The sequence below is a fragment of the Pleurodeles waltl genome, chromosome 3_1 (genome assembly GCF_031143425.1).
Source record: "Pleurodeles waltl isolate 20211129_DDA chromosome 3_1, aPleWal1.hap1.20221129, whole genome shotgun sequence".
Lineage (NCBI taxonomy): Eukaryota > Metazoa > Chordata > Amphibia > Caudata > Salamandridae > Pleurodeles > Pleurodeles waltl.
This window is the reverse complement of record NC_090440.1, coordinates 467,472,786-467,492,284: the sequence shown is the minus strand read 5'-3', so window position 1 is coordinate 467,492,284 and position 19,499 is coordinate 467,472,786. Positions and strand designations below refer to the sequence as shown.

Genomic DNA, 19,499 nt, shown 5'->3' with positions numbered 1-19,499 from the left:
AATAGATTATATTTTTATCTTTAATATGACACCAAAACGAATAAAATCGGATAAGGGGAACCAGAGATATGAATTTTTAATGAATTATTGCTTTCTAGCGCATAGAAACCAATCTGGTCGCATCTCGACCGGTGCAAAGTCAAAGTTTAAGGCCGACTGTGATGACGCCCGGCTCGGCTACAGGCCACTGGAGGCCTCGGTCAAAAGTTTACCTTAGGACTTAGTCGTTTTTCTGAAGATTTTCTTCAGCGGGACGAACCTGCCAGTCCAATCCGACCTTCTGGAACTCTTCCTCGGATACGTGTCGCGGGAGCCCTCGGTGGAGATTTTTACCTTCGGACTTAGTCAATTTTTCAAGGTGAAAATCCTTCGCCCGGGGCAAACCTGGATCTTGATCCGACGTCCTTGGAGCCCTCCTCGGATACGCTGGCTGGGAGGTCCCGGTCAACTTCCTACGTTCGGACTTAGTCTCTTTTTTGGAGGTTTTCTTCACCGGGACGAACCTGCAAGTCAGACCGGGTCACGGTTGAGGCAAGCCAGCTAGAGTTGCCGCGGCAGGTCAGTCCCTCTATGGAGCTTTTTTCAAAAGTCCTCCAAACTTCTTTATCTTCTTCCAGATGTTCTTTTAAGGTTCTTTTGAGGTCCACAGCTCACCCCAAGGTTCCAGAATCTCTGAGATGCTCCTTGGGGGGTGTGGACTACAACTTCCAGAATGCACCTGGCACAAACTCCTTTTTTGGCCACTGGGCAGTGGTCAGCTGGTTGGTTTCTTCAGGAGTTGGTGCAGGGTACACTGGTTAGCAGTTTTTCACCTGTAGCAAACAGGGAGTCCCTCCTTCAACCGGTTAAAGCCAGGGAAAGTCCTTCTTGTGGTGAAGCCCAAGTGTGCAGCTGGTGCAGTCCTTCAGAGTGCATGGGCGAGGTGCAGGTCAGGGGTCCAGCAAGGCAATCCTTCTTCTTCGGTAGCTCTTCCTGGTAGGGATCTGGTAGGGAACTGAGGTGTGGGTGCAGGTCTGACAGTTTTATCCCTGCTCCTGGGTGAAAAACGGGGGTCCTGGTTCTCGTATCAGGTGCAGAGTCCTTCCCCCTGTGATGACCACGTCATGGGAAGTGCTGCAAAAATCAATCCCAGGGAACAACGTTCCTCAAAAATCCATCATGGCTTAAAGTGATTTTGGGAGGTTACATCTGGCTGAGCCCACCCACTGGTGTGGCTAAAAATTCTAAACACCCCTCTCCTGCCCTCTCCTAATCTAATCCAAGTGGCACCTAATTGTCTGGGTTTGCAGGATGTGGGGGTGTTGCTGGGTTGCTCCAAATGTCCTTCTCTGCCTTTGAAGACGTGTTTGGCAGCCCTCCCCCTTCCTGCCTCATCATCTGCTGGGGGGAGATCTCCTCCCACAGGCACATCTCTTTGTGTGAAGCCAGGCCACTTCACACCTCATCAAGGCAGCCTGGCCAATCAGAGCACAGCAGCAAAAACACTGCAGGGCTGAAGTTGGCAACTTTTCAGGGAAAGTTTAAAACTCTTTACCTGAACAAGTTATATCAAATCCAACAACTGGAAGTTGTGGGATTTATTATAACAATTAATTTGATGCCAAACTTCTTATATCTGTTACTTAAGGGGACTTTTAAAATTAAAATAAAGTCTCCCCATTTTAGCCTATGGAGGCTATTCACTACAATGAGGGAAAAACTAATTTGGCTGTTTTACCTCACCAAGGCTTATAAAACTATTTGTATAAGGTCCCTGCTTATAGTTACGTGGCACCCAGCCCTAGGGGCACGTAGGGCACACCTTAGGGGTGACTTATATGTAAAAATAAGGTAGTTTAAGACTTTGGAACTACTTTTAATTCCAAAGTCGAATTTGCATATAACTTTAATTTAAAAGCAGCCAGCAAAGCAGCCTGCCTTTAAGATGACACTGGGCACCTCAGCAGTGCACCTATGGGTGCACTACCTATGCTGGGGTCCATAAACCTCCATGCCCTACCATATACTAGGGACTTATAGGTAGGTTGACTTAGCCAATTATAATTAGCTTAATCTGCATACTGATTTTACACAGAGCACAGGCCCTCGAACTGGTTAGCAGTACCCAGGGCACCATCAGAGTCCGGAAAACATCAGAAAAAAAGTGGAAAATGGGGGCAAAAAGTTAATCATCCCTGTTCTCTCACACTCTTAAAGGTTATTTGTCTGCCCTTTCTTCTTTTTTGTGTTTGCTGAACCAACTGTCCTTGTTTAAATCGCCTGTTGTGATGCGTTTGATTAAAGATTTGACATGTGTTCCCTCCCAAACCTTTTATGATGCCACTGTTGGGATCTCAGTTTGGTCCTGACTGTTTTTCCCTTCCAAATCTATGTGCTGCTGCCTTTTCTGTCTCAAAGCAATCACTCACTGCAGTCACTTCAGCTCGTCTTCTTAGTGCACTCCAGGCTGTACAGCTGCCCCATACCATCCTTTTGCCAGACAAGCTGGTGCTGAGGACCAGGGCAACCGTTGTGCCGAAAGTTGTTACTCCTTTTCATGTTTAGCTATGCATCACTCTCCCACTGTTATTTGCTGCACCTCACACCTTGAAAGAGAAGAAGAGACTCCAATCCTGGATCCCAAGGGCATTCTGAGCTTTTATATTGATTGCACCAAAGGAGACAGGGCAGACAATCGGCGTTTTGTGCAATTTTTCCAAAACAGCAAAAGTTAAGGCAGTACAGAAAAGGGCTCTGTCATGGTGGATAGTCCTCTGCATCTGGTAGAGACTTTTAGCTGCAGATTCCTTACCTTAGAATTTCCTGGTGTCAGCTTGGAATCTGCTGGGTGGTACCCTGTGCGCGCTGTCAGGTTGCGTCGTTTGGATCATGGTGGCATCACTGTAGCTGTCTGTGACGTCATGGCCACCTATAAAGGCACCATCCCGGCGTGCTTACCTCAGTTGTTTTCCTTCCGCGCCGGTTAAACACGGGTCCGGATTCGACAACCCTTTGCCTTTTTTGTCAAGCCTTTTTCGACCTTTTTGTTTAAGCTTTTTGAGTCTGTGCGAGGATGACATCGAGGAAGACGGAGTCAAAGCCATATGGTGCATGCCATCGCCCCATGTTGATGACGGACCCCCTTCAGGTATTTCTCTGGTGCCTCGACAGAGACCAATACTCAGTCATGGCCCAGAAAGCTTTGAGAGAGCGTTCTTTAAAGTTCACAGCGGCCCGGCAGTCGACTTCGGTTAGCGCAACTCCAAGGAGGTCACTGTCCTGATTGAGGAGGTGGTCACAGGACCGCCCCAGGAGCCCTAAGACCTCTTCTTTGCACTCAAGGTCCTCCAGGCACTCGGGGAAGAGGCACAAAAAGAAGTTGTTGTCCAAACGGACTGCGACTTTGCCACACCCTGACGTCTGACGAGGTGTCTCAGGAGCGCCTATGTTCCAGGCACGGTTCCACAGAACCAATGCCTGGGCCAACTTCGAGCCCCATGCCCCCTTTCCAGGAGACAGAGCGACTCCTGCTCAGCTAAGAGAATTTTACGATGCCATGTGCCTTGTATTTGAGTGGGCTTCCCCCACTGGTGCGCCTTTGGGCCCTGCTGGTTCAGCAGGGGTCCCATCGGATTCCACACAGCGGCTTCGGCCTCGGTGCAGATGGGGGCCAGATCAGTGCCGGAGGCTTATTATGATCAGCCACGTACAGGTGAGGAAAGGGAGGGATCTCAGGTCCCTTTAGACTATGGTTTGGAACATAAGGTCTGGTATGAGGAACTAGGGGAGGCCAATAGACGGGATACTTCTCCAGATACTGGCATGCTTTCACCTCCTACTGTGACTACAGAGGAGGGAGCTTCATATGCTATGGTTGTGCGTAGGCCAGCTGTGGTCTTGGATCTAGATTTGCCTACAGTGCCAGTCAAGACTAACCTCCTGCCTGAGGTGCTTCAGCCGGGAGGGTTTCCACATCAATACCGATGTTACCCTTTAACAAAGCTCTCAGTGATGTCCTGCCAAACCCAGCACAGGACAATTAGCCGCCGCCATCGAACAGCTCTTAATGACCCTAGTTTCCTCACCCAACAGCCTACCCCAGAGAGCTTGTTGGTCCAGGCCTCCACTTCCCATACTGCTGTTCCTTCCGCTCCCCGGATAGGGAATCCAAGAGCCTGGATCAGCTTGGTAAGAAAATGTTTTCTTCCTCCAGCCTGGCATTGAGGTCTGTAAACCTCATGCCTTTTGGGCTGGTTTACCTATACTTTATGGATACGGTGGCACAGGTGCTGCCCTAGGTCCCGGGGTGCATGCAGGACACACTCTCACAAGCTGTTAAAGATTGTAGAGATGCAGCAAAGTTTACAATATGGTGTGGTTTGGACATGACTGGCTCGCTGGGTAGGGCGATTTCATGGACGGTGGCCCTCCATTGCCAACGCCTGGCTCCATACGTCTGGCATTTCCTGGGGATGTCCAGGCAAACCTTATGGACATGCCCTTCGATTGCTCGCACTTATTTGGAGAAAAGGCAGACTTGGAGCTTGCGCGGTTCAAGGACTCTCGGGCTACGGCCAGATCCTTGGGCCTCTCAGCGCCTGTTCGCCAGCAGTCTGCCTATCGAGGCTTCGGAAGGGGTGTGGTACCTCGCCACCCACATATCAGGCACTGTCCTCTGGCAAATCAACATCCAGTGCAACGACTAGGTAGTGGTACCCTCAGACTCAGAGTGTCTAGCCAGAGGTCGGCCACCACCCAGCCCCCCTCCTCAACGGACTAATGGGTCTTGTAGGTCATACAGAAGAGCTATTCATTCCCCTTCCAGGCTTTCCCTCCCTCTATGCCTCCAATAAAAGAACGGCTGATGGAGGATCATTTAGTCTTGCTCCGTGAGGAAGTTACAGCTCTCTTGGCCAAGGGAGCCATAGAAAGGGTCCCATGTCAGAAGTAGGCAGTGGTTGTTATTAGTGCTACTTTCTGATTCCCAAAAAGAACAGGGGTCTTCACCCCATTCTGGATTTGCGGGATGTCAATCTCTTTCTCAAAAGGGACAAATTCAAGATGCTCACTCTTGCTCAGGTCTTGTCTGCCCTAGGCCAAGGAGAGTGGATGGTAGCGCTGGACTTGCATGATGCTAATTTTCACATCCCCACTCTGCCTGCACGGAGGCGTTACTTGCGTTAAAGGGAGGCCACAAGCACTTTCAGTTTACTGTGCTTCCCTTTGTTTTCACTAGTGCCCCTCCGGTGTGTTCAGAAAAGTGATGGTGGTGGTAGCTGTTTATGTGCGCACATTAGGGATTTCCCCTACCTCGACGACTGGCTGTTAAAGGCTCCTATGCCCCAGGCTCTCGTCACCCACCTTCAGACTACGGTCTGCATTTGCTGGAGTTCACTAAAAATGTCCCAAAGTCACACTTGATTCCCTCTCAGAAGCTCCCTTTCATCTGGGCTGTTCTGGATACAGTGCAGTTTCAGGCTTATCCTCCAGAGCAGCAAGTCCAGGATATTCAGGTTATTATACCAATGTTTCAGCCTCTATCCTGGATTTCGGTGAGACAGACCCTGAGGCTGTTGGGCCTCATGGCCTCCTGCATCCTGTTTGCCAAACATGCAAGATTGGCATATGCGGGCTCTGAGGTGGGAACTGAAGTTCCAGTGGGCCCAGCATCAGGGGAATCTCACCAACACAGTTCAGATCTCTGAGGGAATTGCAAAAGATCTGCAGTGGTGGTTAAAGAATCGCATTTGGGTGAGAAGCAGACTTCCCTCCCTTCCCCTTTCAGATATAACAGTAGTGACAAATGCGTCACCTCTGGGATGGGACAGCCATCTGGGAGAGGTGAAGATCAGAGGTATGAGCGTTTTTGATAATATAATTATGTAAATAACTTTTTTATTTGCCCCGCCAACATATTTCTCCTTAAGTTTTCCCTAGGCATCACCTTAATTCAAGTTCATCATAGTCTTAGCTGCATACATTTTGAAAGTGTTTATTCATGTCTCGTAGTGGCTTACCTATTATAGTTGGGTTTTTCTCAAACAGTAGCATGTTGACCTGTTTCAGAGGGTTTTGTATTTTATTCCTCCTAGCATCATTCTGATAGATCTACTTTTTGCCTAATATAACAAGGTTTGAGTCCTAGATAAATAGTGCCCTTGTGAAGTGCAAAATGTATTGTATATTTCTGTGAAATAAAATTATTTTTTAAATTCCTTAGCTTGTGCATTGGTGTATAATGCATTATAATGTTAAAACGGTTTTCAAATTCTTAATGTATTATTAGCAACGTATGCAAGTTCACCATATCAACGATTTTTTCTTAAAATAGTATATTTTGTTAAACTAGCAATATCAATTACATGCCTGATGTTATTGGATATCTGCCTCCTTTTTACAAATCTACTTCTGAATGATGCAGAAGTAACTTAGTTTTAGTCAACATTTTTGTGGCTGAAATTAATAATAATGTTAAATGATAGTCCTTGTAAATCAAAGCTAAATGTGGGGAGAACAGCTGTTAACACTGTAGTCCTTCTCCCCTGCTTACTTATATAAACAGTGACAATACTATGGGGCTTTGTTTTTATTTTTAACTTGAGGTAAAGCCATCTAAAGATGTGTTTTTTTCAGATTGCAATATGCCAGTCTGTGTGTACTTTCTTCTGCTGTAGATTGGCCTACGTGTGCATTTGAAGGCCCACTTTACCACTGCATGCATTGGAATGCTCTCATTGCCCCTCTTATTGGTCTGGCATGGCTGCTATTTAAGATGTCACCAGGCCCAGCGAAATCGATGGCATGCCAAATAACATTTAGCAGCTGTAATTTGGAAATGGTGATTATACCACTGCCCCCTGTAGTAAATGGTTCGGTCCTTGGAGAGTTATATACAGGCAGAAACCGACCTTTCTTCTTAACAGTGTTAAGGATCAGCCAGCCAAGGACCAAAGGACTGTTCCATAGTGGAAGGGTGGGTTGACCTTGACCGCAAGCCTTCCAGTGATGTGATGTAAAAAGCGGGGTATCCCCACACTGATTTGGTCAGTAATTGTTCAAACAACGATCTTTTTATCTCTAGGGAGGCACGCTGAGTTTTTCAATCCTAATGTGTATCATTACCCTGACAGAAATGCTTTGTAGCCAATGACAATGAGCCGTTTCACCCCAGGCCCACTTCGAGTTGCTTTTGAGGAATTTAGACCCACACAGAGTGGCGACATACGTGATGCTCTTGGAATGAGGCTTTTATGGGGTTCTGCCCGAGGAAGGGGCTGTCGCAAAGCTCGTGCATATGTTTACGTATCTGCTCATGTGCGCCGAGACCATTTATGGAGAACATCAGGGGAGGGGGCTGGAACTTTAGAAGCATTTGCTCCAGATGTTGCAGTGACATTTAAGGGAACATTTGCTTAATCCCTCTCAGCTCTGAAGTGGTTTTGTTTTTCTTCCTGTTCTACCTCCCACGATCCACAAATGTGAGCTGAGTCAGCAATCGCATGTCCTGCAAAGAGTAAGCCACGTCGAAAAAATGGGAATATCACGTCATTTCCTACCAAACAATGGTCATTTCATAATTTGTGTAGGAAGAATATCCGAGAGAGTATAGTATATTATGGATGCATGGAGTAGCCTCCTATACAGACCTTCCTAACCTTCCCACCTATGTTGACCTAAACAGCATATTCTGTCCCATAGGTTTGTATATCTAGGTGCTATATTGTACGTAACTTCCCCACCCACCTTGAGTAATTGCCACCAGGATCCTTGTAATTCCGGGTACATTTGAGGCAAGTCAGCGCAGACTGTGGTATGGTGGACATAAATTTCTTCAGTAAGTTGAACATATTTATTCATTAGACACACAATACTAGCCTCTACTGTTACGTTCCTCGAACAGAGCATACATTTATAGGTTGAGCATATCAGCGTGCAAGTGCTGCTTATCCGATGTGTTGTTATCTATTTGGGCTTATAACTACTCTTACCTCGCGCCCATCACTATCGCTCATTCATGGGCTTGTTATTGGTAAATGCTTTACGTTTGTCCCTCCTTGGGACAGTTTGGCTACCGCTTTGGACATCGACCCTGTTACATGGCTAATTGCACTTTTGGCGATACGTTTGACTGTGAGCGAAACTCTTTTTGTGTTTCTCCTTCACGCTCGTGCCGTGGTGCTTTGAATCGGCTCGCTTATGCAAAACTGTTTTACTTTTGCATTGCAAATGCTGTTTTTATTGTAAATGAGCCACTCTCCCCCAGCTATAAACAGTTTCTGCTTAGCCTATTCTGTTTTTAGCTTTACAAACCTCTCCACTTTTTAGAGTTGTTCGTGCCAGGTTAAATCAATTTTTCATTATTTGCCCTAAAACCTAGTGGGATGTCCTACATGCAATCCTGTTGATAGCATGATGACCATGCCTAGATTACCCAGTACTATCCAATGTACATTTTTTTTTTCTTCAGTTGATTAGTTAAGACTATCTTTGAGTAAGTAGGGATCGTCTTTTTTAGGAGTCTGAGTTATTATACAAATAAGTCCATGTAAACATTTGTGTGATCAGAAACCAGTTGGTTCACTTTACAGGGAGTGCAGAATTATTAGGCAAATGAGTATTTTGACCACATCATCCTCTTTATGCATGTTGTCTGACTCCAAGCTGTATAGGCTCGAAAGCCTACTACCAATTAAGCATATTAGGTGATGTGCATCTCTGTAATGAGAAGGGGTGTGGTCTAATGACATCAACACCCTATATCAGGTGTGCATAATTATTAGGAAACTTCCTTTCCTTTGGCAAAATGGGTCAAAAGAAGGACTTGACAGGCTCAGAAAAGTCAAAAATAGTGAGATATCTTGCAGAGGGATGCAGCACTCTTAAAATTGCAAAGCTTCTGAAGCGTGATCATCGAACAATCAAGCGTTTCATTCAAAATAGTCAACAGGGTCGCAAGAAGCGTGTGGAAAAACCAAGGCGCAAAATAACTGCCCATGAACTGAGAAAAGTCAAGCGTGCAGCTGCCACGATGCCACTTGCCACCAGTTTGGCCATATTTCAGAGCTGCAACATCACTGGAGTGCCCAAAAGCACAAGGTGTGCAATACTCAGAGACATGGCCAAGGTAAGAAAGGCTGAAAGACGACCACCACTGAACAAGACACACAAGCTGAAACGTCAAGACTGGGCCAAGAAATATCTCAAGACTGATTTTTCTAAGGTTTTATGGACTGATGAAATGAGAGTGAGTCTTGATGGGCCAGATGGATGGGCCCGTGGCTGGATTGGTAAAGGGCAGAGAGCTCCAGTCCGACTCAGACGCCAGCAAGGTTGAGGTGGAGTACTGGTTTGGGCTGGTATCATCAAAGATGAGCTTGTGGGGCCTTTTCGGGTTGAGGATGGAGTCAAGCTCAACTCCCAGTCCTACTGCCAGTTCCTGGAAGACACCTTCTTCAAGCAGTGGTACAGGAAGAAGTCTGCATCCTTCAAGAAAAACATGATTTTCATGCAGGACAATGCTCCATCACACGCGTCCAAGTACTCCACAGCGTGGCTGGCAAGAAAGGGTATAAAAGAAGGAAATCTAATGACATGGCCTCCTTGTTCACCTGATCTGAACCCAATTGAGAACCTGTGGTCCATCATCAAATGTGAGATTTACAAGGAGGGAAAACAGTACACCTCTCTGAACAGTGTCTGGGAGGCTGTGGTTGCTGCTGCACGCAATGTTGATGGTGAACAGATCAAAACACTGACAGAATCCATGGATGGCAGGCTTTTGAGTGTCCTTGCAAAGAAAGGTGGCTATATTGGTCACTGATTTGTTTTTGTTTTGTTTTTCAATGTCAGAAATGTATATTTGTGAATGTTGAGATGTTATATTGGTTTCACTGGTAATAATAAATAATTGAAATGGGTATATATTTTTTTTTGTTAAGTTGCCTAATAATTATGCACAGTAATAGTCACCTGCACACACAGATATCCCCCTAACATAGCTAAAACTAAAAACAAACTAAAAACTACTTCCAAAAATATTCAGCTTTGATATTAATCAGTTTTTTGGGTTCATTGAGAACATGGTTGTTCTTCAATAATAAAATTAATCCTCAAAAATACAACTTGCCTAATAATTCTGCACTCCCTGTATATCGTGGCAACTTTTAAATGACTACACATAAAGAACAATTACCCTTCTCTTTTAACTTTTCTATGTTACCTTTGCCAATTGACATTTATTACAATTGTGGATGGGCTATCGAGCAGTATAATGCTGTTTGAGTAGCGTGCAGTCTACAAAGAAAATAGTGATTTACATCCATGTTTGTATCTGAAATAAAACTATGAGCTCAATTTATAGGTCATAAGTTTAAAAATCATAAATATGTCGTGAAAATGTTTGTAGTATTCACAAATTGTTTTGTATTGACATGGTGAAATGCGTTTTTTACTGGGAACTGAGCATGGTACCTTGCAGTATAAAGTATATAATAGCACCACTACAACATTGGCCCTGTTGCTTTAGGAAGAAACTAGAATTGTAAATGATTCAGCAAAACATGAATATTTTTTCAGATGGCGACAGGGATGAAGTTGATGATAACCAGGATCTTCGTAGAACAGAATCAGACAGCGTCTTGAAAAAGGTATTTTCCTCTGTACATGCTTATATTTATTGAATGTGTCCACTGATTGGTGTCTTGATTGTGAGTTTGTGAGTGTGTACATTCACGTATGTGCCTGCGTGTGTATCATGAATATAACTAAGTATGTAGGGTGAAATCAGGTGTTGTCAAATTGAATGTGTGCAGACATATGTCCTTGTCATGAGCCCTCTGTTGGGGAGTATCCTTTCCCCATGCAGCCCCTCCTTCTTGAGTTGATTTTGCTGAGGGAAAAGGAATATGGTTTTCGTGGATTCTGCATTAATGCAAAGAACTCTTTCTAGAAGCCTTAAGATTTGTTTTTTAATTAATTAAAAAAGGTTCCGTGATTTCTATATGGGGTAAGAAATTGTTTTTTGTATGTGTACTAGTTCACATTTAATGATGGGATTTGGAGGTGCTGTTTTAAGTACTTTAAATCTGCAGTTGAACAATAAAAATGTAGAGCGAAACATGCTAATTATTTCATTGGGTGCAAGACGCAGATGTTTTCCCCCCAAATCAACAATTCATATGTTTAGTTAATTTTACTACTTACACAATGTCTGTAGTCTAATTAAATATTTAACACTGTATACATACCCTTACAGCACATAATTCATTTGGGTTGAATGAAGTCCATTGGAGACTTGAGTTATTTTTTAATTGTGACTGCATATTCTCAAATCCTGTGTTGAAAATATTTTCATGAGATTTGAAAGTAGGAATGTAAAACCATGCTTTTTTATATTATGTTAGGGGCGTTGCACAATGAAGAAAGAACTTAATTACTGTCCTGAAGCTACATTGCTGCTATTTGACATTTCTGGGTGTTTCCATAGTCAGAAATAGGATAATAATGGAGCTGGATTTCACAAAAAGAAAGCAAACTTGTTTGGCAATGTACACTTTCTAATCACTGTTACCATCTGTAAGAAAATAAAGGAAGATAATTAAATTATCTTTAACAGAAATCAACAGTATCAATAAGTTAATGTCAGGGAGAGGCACTGATCCACCGCACAAGTCCAAGAATAATGAATATGTATCTTCTGTAGCTCCCCAGGACAGTATACGATAAAATACCTGTTTACCCTTCGCCTCCCCATTCCCCTCCCCCCACTTCACACCACCCATCTATCGGGCTGGCCCACATTAGAACATTAGTCACCGTTTTGACACATCATGGCTAAGTAAATAGGTTTGCAAGGGGCTCCAAATTTTGTTCGACGGAGTGCCTGTGGAATCGCAGAGTAGTACATCTCCAAGCTGCTCATACCTTTTAACCACAGCTTAACTGTCAGAATATGGTCTCTGCCCCACGCACACAGGCCCCTCGATGTTTGGTTAGTAAGAGGGCTAAAGAGATAAAACGCCTGACATTCTTCTCCACAGATATGGTACATCCCAATAGGACCATTTTTAAGGAGAGTCTGAGGGTAGCTTCTGTCATGTCTGGTACCACATGAAACACCTTGCCTCAAAATGTATAGCTTTGCTGGCAGTACCACGTTATTCGAGCGAAGTCTGCGTCTAACATGTTACACCTTAAAATGTAGTCCGCTTTCTCCTTGAGTTTGAATAATTTAAGGGAGGTGTGGTGTATAAATTTAAAATGCAGTAATTGAAGCGGGTCATTGTGGGAGACCTCCCCTAGTTGGCTGAAGCAATACGTCCAATCTTTATAAGGGCTTGTGGCTCCCAAATCAGCGTCCCATTGTATCCGAGCCTGCGATATTATGGCACAGATCTCAGATTGCATGATGGGGTAGAGTTAGTTACTTTATGTTTGTGGGTGGCAGTAGTGCAAAGCACAGCCAGCATTTTGGAGCTAGGGAGGTGCTGTGGGAATGTGGAATATGTGTCTTTGTACAGCGCCCGGAGTCTGTAGTATGTGAACTCATTGAGGGCGCAGAAAATACTCAGGGCAGGTACCGATGTGTAATACAGAAAAACGCCATTTAGGAAAATGCCACTAATCTTGGTGCATTCTTTGTAGTGTTGCCTTCTCTTTAAGAGTCACTAAATGAAAATGTGTAATGGGCTGTTCCAGGTTGTTTAGACAGGGAATGCAAGCTGTGTACAGTCACTCCCATGCTAGTTATGTGCATGAGACTTAGTAAATTTCAGCATAATGAAATTAAGGTGCCGACCCTTTTAAGGTGCTTAACGTGGCTGGGTGCGCACTGTTGTATTATTTTGCTAAGTGCACCATACAAGGTGGTGGGTGCAGCCAGGCGTGTTGTGCCTTTGTGCTTTAATAATAAAATTTGAAATCTGGTGTTGCGAATCCTTCTTGGTTATATAGCAGGGTTACCACTTCCCATTGGATGCAGGGCTGTTTGCTTGTCCAAACCAGCACCATAATGTGCAATCCGAGTGTCTTGAAAAAGTGTTACAACAGTGGAATAGGAATATTATTAAATAAAGACGTTTGGGCAGCATGATCCTTTTTATATAAGCACTGTTGTGCCCATCAGGGACAGTGGTAGGCTCTTTCATTTGTGTATCGGTTCTTCTATTTTAGACATGGTCTCTCCATATTTCTCCAGGAGGACCGCAGTCTTGTCTCTACTGACCCAGATTCTCAGGTATTTTACAGACGTAGAGGTCCAAGGCAGGGGAAAACTTAAATCTCTAATTTGCGTCTTGGGTTATGGAAAAATAGTGGATTTGTTCCAATTAATTACGGTGCCATACAGTGCCTTAAAAAGTGTGAATTACTAATGACCGGTCTGAGGTGGTGAGCTGGGTTACATAGGTATAGAATTATACTGTTAGTGCATAGAGAAACCAGATTTTGCTGGAAAATGCTACACCATAATTGGCATAAAGCTGACAGACCGCACATGCCAGAGGTTCTGCTGCTAGGACATAAAGCAAGGGGGAAGTGACCAACCCCGGTGTGTGCCTGTCTCAATATGAAAGGGGTCAAAGATGTCTCCATTCAAGCGTATTCTGGTGGTGGGGAGGGGGGGGGCCAGAGTACAAGAGCCATACTAAGTTTAGGAAAGACTTAGGGGAGTCCCAGAGTATCCAGCACAGCGAAGATGTAGCCCCACCCCAAGGAGTTGAAGGTGTCCAGAAAGACAGCTACCACTTTGTGCTGAGGCCAGGGATGTTGCAGTAGGGTGAATAGTCTTCAAAAACTGTGACATCGAGATCTGCCTTATATCTTCTCAAAATAGGCTGTGTAATCATCAGGAGTCCTGGAGGCACGGGTGACATAAAGCCCAAAGGAATATGTGATTTATTACCCCAGCATGTCATCAGCCTCGAAGAGGGTCTTACCCCTCTCGTCCTCCAGCCATAGGATACCCTATGGTATGGTCAGCTGGTGCGTTAAGTAGGCTAACGTTCTACTTTGCCTTTCTGTGTCTCCATAGGCCCTGGCCACTGCATACTTGTGTGAGTGTTTGACTTCTAGATCGGCTACATCCATAAATTGACAGCTTGGTCCTGATTCCACACTGTGCCCACTGACTTCACTGAGGCCTTATTTACGAGAAAGTAGTTGTGAATCTCAGACTGTAAACACAAGGAGAAAGCATATTGTTTAGAGTCTGGTATGTCGAAACGCAGCTTAACATGAAAGAAGTCTGAGAGGTTACAAAGGAGGTGTTTAATCAGTCGAAACCACCCACAGATGTCATGTGTACCCAGACAATAGCCCAGTTTCGCCCATGCGGCATGTGTTGTAGACATGCATGCTCCAAGATTGTGATGCCTGCACCACCAGGTGTCCACCAGACTCCATTATGTTGCTGAGGTTGCTGCATGATATGTGCATATTGTGGTATTGGAGCAATCTAAGTTCCTTTCGAGCACCCCAACCCCATAACACCTTCAGAAGACAGCGTGCCACACATTTATGCCAAATGTTTCTAAGGACGTCAGGGTCATCTGTGTTCGGGCTGTACCTAGTAAGGACAGTGAGATGTCAGCTTCCTACCATGATTTGGAGCAGATTATAATGCCCCTGTGTGTAGTTTCTACATGGAGGGGTTGGAACGCCAAGCCCTGGTGCCCCAGTATAGCCAAGTATTTTGCCAGTGACCTATGGCAACTCTACTACTGTGCAAAATTGGACAGCAAGTCTACGCTGAGCTGCGTTTCCTGAAGGAGGGCCACACCTATTTTATTACGATCAAGGTACGCTAGTTTGTGTTTAACTTTACAGGGGTTATTGAGACCATGCACATTTCATGTCAAAAGATGGGTAGATGTTGCAACAGGCGTCTGCTGCGGCCTCTGCACGGTACCTGCTGGAGAATGTGAACCTGGGGTTAGTAGTGTAAGGGGAACTCTGTGAGTGGCCTCAAAGCTGTGATCTAGTGTATGGAAAACGTGGTGCGCTCTGAACTGAAAAAGCGTGCTTACAACAATATTCCCACCCACCACCCACACCAGCCAATCCAACCTTCCAGTGACACATCCTCAAAAAACTACCCATGTCAACAAAAAAAAATAGGCAGCGTGTGAAGGTACCAAGAACACCTCACACATCAGGAACACCAGTGGAGTTTACCCCGTAGAGTAGTCCGAAGTGCCGGCCAAACACCTCCACGCTCTGGGGGTGTTCAGAGTTTGTGGACGTGGCCAAAATTGGGGGACGGGCCTGCTGTCACATCATTGCCCCAAGAACCAATCAAGTGGCAAAGGACAGAGCCATAAAGTACTGGTTAACCCAAAGACTCAACCCCCTCCTCCCCTCACCTCAAGTTCGTTTTTTCGCTACTCAGGACCTATACCTTTACTATATAGAAAGTACTGTCCTTTAGAAAGAGCTCACATTCTGAGCAGGTATCTTAGCCCTGGTGCCAACTTCCTAGCTTTCTGAATCCCCAAAGTCATAGGTAAGCTAATTTTCTGTTGAGCACTTGCTGAGCTGTTTTTACGCACCACAGCATGGCTAATGAGGCTGTGTCATTACCAGCTGTACCTCCAACCTGCTTTTAATTCTCGTTGTATTTTAGATGAAGAGACCACTAACTGGTCTGGTATGTGCAACAATGTGGTGTGACCTTACTCTACTTATTTGTTTAATCAGACACTGCTGTTATCCCAGTAAGGTCATATTTAGGGAGGAAGTTTTGATATGGGTGGTCTTCCAGTAGGGGCTGGTGAACTTTGAAAGTGATGGTTTGCAAATTAAATGCCCACTCTAATTTTCACCAAGCATGTGATTGACGCTGGCAAGGCCAACTTTCTCAAAAGGGGATCTGGTGCTTTCTACCCAGAGAAAAAAAATAAGAAAGGGTTTTTTGTTGTCATTTTACAGTATAATTCTTTACTTAAATTGTCTTAAATTCCATAGATTCAAAAGAGTGCACTTATATACTATTCAAGTAATTTCATGGTATGCAAGGTAAGCGTGACTGTGGCTGTGGGTGCTCGGAGTTTCGCTAATGGCTTCTTAAAGTTATTAGAGGCCACACTTTGAACAGTCTAATGCCCTCCTTTAAAAGATCCCCTCAGAGGTTTGTAAAAGCTCATTCTGGCTCACCGCAGGATCTCTGCCCACCTCACATTTTAAAAAGTTCACTTCAGTCCTGAGTCCACAGATAAACGCCCTACTTAACCTTTCCCTTGACTCAGGTTCAGTACCCGCGTGCTGGAAGGAGGCAGTGTTCCTTCCACTCCTAGAAAACAAAACCCAATCTGGCCCCCACTCATGCCTTGCCAGCTACAAACCAATATCACTTCTTCCTGCTTGTGGGAAGATGTTGGAATCCGAAGTTAATCGCCCGAGTTTGCATTTTTTTGAGAAAAACTTTGTACTTTATCCCTTGCAACCTGGGTTCGGATCTGGATTTAGCACAAAAGCCGCATAGACTTTGACACTTATGCCATCGTAATTCTGTTAGATTTATTGGTGGCTTTCAACACAGTGTCACATGGCATTCTCCTGCAAAGACTGGAAAAAGCAGGAATTGTCTGGACAGTGTGGAAATGGATTAAATCCTTTCTCTCCAATCGCAGCAAAGATTCTCCCTCCCCTATTCATATCAGATCTTCGTGAGATCATCTGTGGCGTACTACAGTGATCAGCCTTAAGCCCATGTCTTTTTAATATCTCTGCGCTGTTGTTGAAGCATAGGCTTAAATGTAGCGTCCCACGCCAATGACATCCAGCCGATGTTTGCCTTTAAACACCTTGACACATTTGTCTCAGCTAATTTTCAGGGTTGTCTCTTTGCAGCAGCCGATTGGATGCCTAAAAACTGTCTTTGCCTAACCTCTGGAAAATCTGAAATCTTGGTATTTGGCTCTCCCCACCATACCAAAGATGACCTGAAATGACCCATCGGTGGTCCTCTGAAATGGGATTCACCCAGTGCCATCTCTGTAAAAAATTAAAAAAACAATCTGGGGTCAAGTTAGACAGTGCCCTCTCATTTAAGCCTTTTGTCAGTACTTCAGAAGGAGTCTGTTTTTCCCTACGTAAAGCTCTAAGAAAGACTCTCAAATTCCTGCCAGAACACACCAGAAAGATCATTGCTCCTGCATTGACCATGTCTAGACTTGATTATGACAACTTACTGTTTTTAAGCTTTGTTAAACAGATTGCAACAGGTTCAAAATGCTACAGCCAGACTGGTGCTGAACATTCCTAAAAGGCAATCTATTCGAAATGGCTAGAAAAGGCTATCATGGCTCTCTGTCAAGCAAATAATAAAATCCAGAGCTCTGACAAGAACTTTCAAGGCCAGTCAGTTGAAAGGCCTGACTTATATCTTTGACGCAATCAAAAGATACCTTTCTCACAGAGCTTTACACTAAGTCAACCACAACCTCCTTTGCATTCCCCAAAATTAAAAAGACCAGAACTGGGGGCGCTCCTTCTCTGTTCTAGCCCCGAGACTCAGGAATCCGTTAACCAATCATATTAGATGCGCCAATTCAGAAGGTGCGTTCAAGAGCCCTCTGAAGACCCATCTTTTCAGAGAGATCTAATGTTGGTTGGTCCCTCTTCTATCTATTCACCTTAGCAGCATCTTACTGTCACCTAGCGCAGGGACGCTCCTTTTTGGAGCAGCTGTATTGCGCTTTATAAATTTATTTATTTAATTCAGTCATTCATCCATTCATTCATTTACTCAGTTTAGTAAATTAAGAGGTTTTACAGGTCACAGTTTTTCTGTCCTGGCCATTCGATGTGGATTCTCTGAGAATTGGCAATAGGGTGAGTTGTTCAGATACAACAATCTAATAGCATAAACTGCAGTGGTAGTAGCTCTCCAAGACTCATGCAGCTGTTCTCCGCACAACCAATTTACAGGCACAGGACAGGTTGCACAACTCTTACATGCTTAGGCAGCAGGAGTGCTAATAACTCTACGTGAGTATAGAATTATTTAATAATGTTGTATTTAAACGCGTGCTTGTTTAGGACAGCACAGATTTCCTGAATGCCTATTAGAGCCTTATTTTTGTCTTTTAACACACATGTATTGCTGCCACACATGGACATATTCTGCCTTACATTTCGACTGTGCCCATCATATGGCAGGGACTTCCACCTTTCTCGGGGATGGCCATGCATGTGTCAAGAACACCCACGATATATTAATGATCAACGCAATCATGTAATTGGCAGGGTTACACATGGAATGGGCTCCATAATGCCAAGGTTGGCAAAAATATGTAAAACGTGACCAGCGTTGTGTTGGAGGCACTGCCATGCCAAGTAGCCCCAAAATATTGCTCGGCCCAGCATTATCCTATTATGGTCACCGTCATGCCAAGAATATCCACAGTATTTAAGTAAATGTCTGCATTGTGCCAGGGCCAGCATTATGGGAGGGGATGAGACAGTATGGTCAAAGATGCCCATATTATGTTCAGATTTACCACCATTATTTGAGGGCCACCATAATACTGTTGGGCATTTTTTGCCATGCCGGATGTCCCTCATATGTTGAGGGCAGCTACCCCTTACTCACAGTGCTGGCACTGCCAGTTTAAGGACTAGCAAGGACACTAGGGAAACACACACGTGCGCATGCACTCATCCAGCACACCACCGCTGTCAATTTGTGTGTTTAGTTTGTGTGTGTAATTACCTATCTCCTCCAGCTAACCCTCCTTGCCCACATTCTACTTTAGTGTTGAGAGCACTCCCCACGTGGCAGACCCTACTCAAATGCAGTATGATTGGCTGAGTGCGACCTGAAATACAATCATTTACCAGCATCCACGTCAATAATCCGTTCCCAGTGTTGCTGGCCCTGCTCTGTCAGTTGTATTTGATGGGGGCTGGAAAGGGTTGGGGGCTTGCCACATGGGAGAGCTCCACGTTATCGCTCTTCTGGACAGGCAGCTATTAATGCCCATCACCTTCGTGTTCACCCTTCACTCATTCTCCCAGAGGTTACTTAACCACTCTTGTCAAAAATACTATAGCCTGCCATGATATAACTTTGATTATTTTTTTTAAACCAAAAGGCACAAATCTAAATGATCTGTGTAGGTTATTAATTCAGCCATTTGGACTTTGTATAACACGAAGCTTTTAAAAGATCTTTAGAGTTGGGAGGTTAGAGTTGAGACCCACCTATGAACGATCATTGTGCCATCAGTGTGATGTGCGACATATACAAAGAACAAGCTAAGCAGCCAGAGTAACAGTGTAGAAAAAAATAAAACAGGCCGTTTTATCACTGGAGCTCAGTCAAGAAGGTAGTATCCTCGAACAGTGTACATACATGCTACGGGTAAGTGTAAGTATAAAAATATAAAGTCAGGGTTAAAAAAACAACCAGAGTCATCGCGGCTGCCATTTCAGTCCATAATCTGGCACTTGAATCATCCTTAGCTTTCCCATTTCCCAAGTCCCTTACTGCCTTCTACAAGTCTACGCATTTTGACAAGTGT

General features: G+C 44.5%; 1 protein-coding gene across 7 annotated transcripts in view; it reads left to right on the top strand.

Annotated features, from left to right (window-relative positions):
- Positions 1-19,499, top strand: part of AKAP13 (A-kinase anchoring protein 13) — a 1,053,268-nt gene that overhangs the window by 982,027 nt on the left and 51,742 nt on the right. For all 7 annotated transcript variants that reach the window (XM_069222739.1, XM_069222736.1, XM_069222738.1 and 4 more), the window contains one exon: positions 10,555-10,625. In XM_069222739.1, the coding sequence (XP_069078840.1) occupies positions 10,555-10,625 (71 nt within the window). The remainder of the gene's footprint in view (positions 1-10,554; positions 10,626-19,499) is intronic.